Source organism: Nuphar pumila, chromosome 10, assembly GCF_984573655.1.
Source record: "Nuphar pumila chromosome 10, dmNupPumi1.hap1.1, whole genome shotgun sequence".
Classification (NCBI taxonomy): Eukaryota; Viridiplantae; Streptophyta; class Magnoliopsida; order Nymphaeales; family Nymphaeaceae; genus Nuphar; species Nuphar pumila.
Window position 1 is genome coordinate 40,396,847 of NC_143258.1, and position 2,623 is coordinate 40,399,469.

The following is a 2,623-nucleotide window of genomic DNA, read 5'->3' on the forward strand; positions in this document are numbered from 1 at the left end:
CACTCTCGGGTAAAATGGTGGACTCTCCCTAAAACCGTGGCCAGGAGAAAGAACCTCCATATCGGGTTCTGGGGACCAAATTCACGCACACGGAGTTTTTGTATCCTCACAGTCTCCCCAGGACAGGAAACTCTAAGATCTCCATTCTCAAGATGGAAGACCTCAGATCAAAAGTTACACTGTTCTTTATTATGATTTTATTTAATTCAGTTCTAAATTTTGCAATACCCTATGCAAAAGTGAAGTGTAAAACTCGCATACACCCCTGCGAGAACTCATATGGGACTCCCACCCAAGAATAACGTGTGAACAGTGTAGTAGTGTGTCGCCATCTTACGTTGTGTAAGTGATGCAGTCAATGTGGAAACAAAACCAACTTTCTTAATAAAGTGCATAAATTACCACACCATATGCATGTACTATCCAGGTACAAGTGTCTCTATGACACCACCTACCTCTTATGAATTCATCCATCGTTCATAAATTCATGATAACAATCTATGCATGATATCACATTTTAAAACCCACATTGATCCATATATGCACATGAGGGCAATAATCGATACATACTTCCATGTAACATGCTACACATTTCAACAAGCAGTCATGATTAACACAAACAGCAGTATACTAACCAAGCTCACATTTGAATATCATGAAATGAAATTGTATCATTCATCCATCCATCAACAATTATGTAAATCCCAACACCTACTATGAGAAGTAGTTAGGCTTGCCACACTCGGCCTTTCGTCCTACTGTCTAAGTGGTCCACCCTACTTAAACTGCTGGCTGGACTAGCTAGATTAGATCATCCAGCACATCCCCTGAGCATGTTAGTGCACACACACTATCATAAAATGAAAGAAAAGAAACAAACAGTCTATTCCCCTACGGCTGGTGGTCTATATAACAAAGAAAACACCATTAGCAGCCGACTATGGAGAGACAGTAGTAGCATTTAGGAAAAATGCTAATAATGGCAGCCATCGGTACCCATTGAATGTATCCAACGGGTCAGGCTGCTCTCATGCCTGTTACAACATCTGTGCAACCCGTGTACCCAACCTCTTCTATTATAGGATAAACAGATTTGACACAGCAACTATAATCTTCCATTGTTTTCTCTAAATTTCAAGAATACAATATGTAAATTCAGACACAGCAGATTCTCACGCATGTAGAAATAACAAGATTTAACTTCATCGTATTAATATCAAGAAACATGATCTAAATACACCCTCTACTTCAACGAGTTTTCTTACTTTTAAACTACCATTCCCACGTTATATTCTGAGCAAATATTTTCAGGTAAGCCAAAGAAATTATCATATTATGCATACTGGAATTTACTACAAATCAGAGCACACTAGATATGGCAACCCACCTCTAGCTCAACACACTCATACACCCCCAGCCTGTGCCCATCGATTTTCAGGCTAAAGAACCCCCAAATTCGGGGTATTCCCAGCAAGAACTGCGCTGCCGTAACCAGCTGTCTTTGCCCTCCACCGATCCCATGTCGGCCAAATTAGAACCCTTAGGATTTAGGGTTGGACCAACATCATTTCCCAACCCAGACCGCTACCCATAAACCCCCTTTCCCTTTTTGTTTCTTAAAAGAAAACACTAGCAATAAGTCGAAATCCTATTCCCATACCCTCTCTCTCCTCAAACCCTCATACAAGATCGAACCCACGCTCGATCCCTCATGCTCGATCCCTCCACCAGGTCTTTGGTGCTCGATCTTCACCTGCTGACAACTGAGACATCGGGACACAAATTCCGCTACATCCCCATTCATTCCACTCGGCCAGTACATCCTCTGAAGATCCTTGAACATCTTGGTGGAGCCAGGGTGAACAGAAAACCTAGACCTATGAGCTTCACTTAATAACTCTTCTCGCAATGCCTTTGGGACCCACCATCTATTCCCAAACATGATGGTTCCATCCTCTGTTCTGTGAAATTGTGCTTCTGGTTTCTTAGCACTCTCACATAATTTCTCAAAGTCTGGATCTTCCAACTGAAGTTCTTCGATCCGATCCAATATTTTCGGTCGTACTTGCATCCCCGAGCAAAGGATGCGTCCAGAGTTATCCACAAAAGGTTGCCATCTGACAAACTCCTCGACCAGATCCCAACTACGTTCTATCAAGATTGCCGCTGTGACTGATGCCTTTTTGCTAAGCACGCCCGCCACCATATTCGCTTTACCTGGATGGTAAGCGTTGGAAAAGTCATAATCCTTCAAGAACTCCTACCACCTCTGCTGCCTCAAATTCAAATCCCTTTGAGTGAAAATATATTTGAGGCTCTTGTGATCGGACATAACCTCAAATTGTTCCCCATAGAGGTAGTGGCACCAAATCTTCAACGCGAAGACCACTGCCGCCAACTCCAAGTCATGCGTGGGATAATTCTTCTCATGCACCTTCAGCTGTCGGGAAGCATATGCTATAACCCTTCCGTGTTGCATAAGAACACATCCTAACCCAGTCCCTGACGCATCGCTGTATACCACCAAACCACCTGTACTGGAAGGCAATGACAACACTGGGGCCGTGGTCAACTGTTTCTTTAATTCTTGAAAACTATCTTCGCATCGAGGGGACCATTCAAA

At 43.0% G+C, this 2,623-nt stretch overlaps 1 protein-coding gene across 1 annotated transcript; it reads right to left on the reverse strand.

Annotated features, from left to right (window-relative positions):
* Window positions 1–1,648: 1,648 nt before the first annotated feature.
* On the reverse strand, window positions 1,649–2,206 carry LOC149826713 (uncharacterized). The gene has a single exon (XM_090018368.1). It carries the CDS (start codon window positions 2,204–2,206, stop codon window positions 1,649–1,651), a length of 558 nt encoding a protein of 185 aa, XP_089874494.1.
* Window positions 2,207–2,623: the final 417 nt, after the last annotated feature.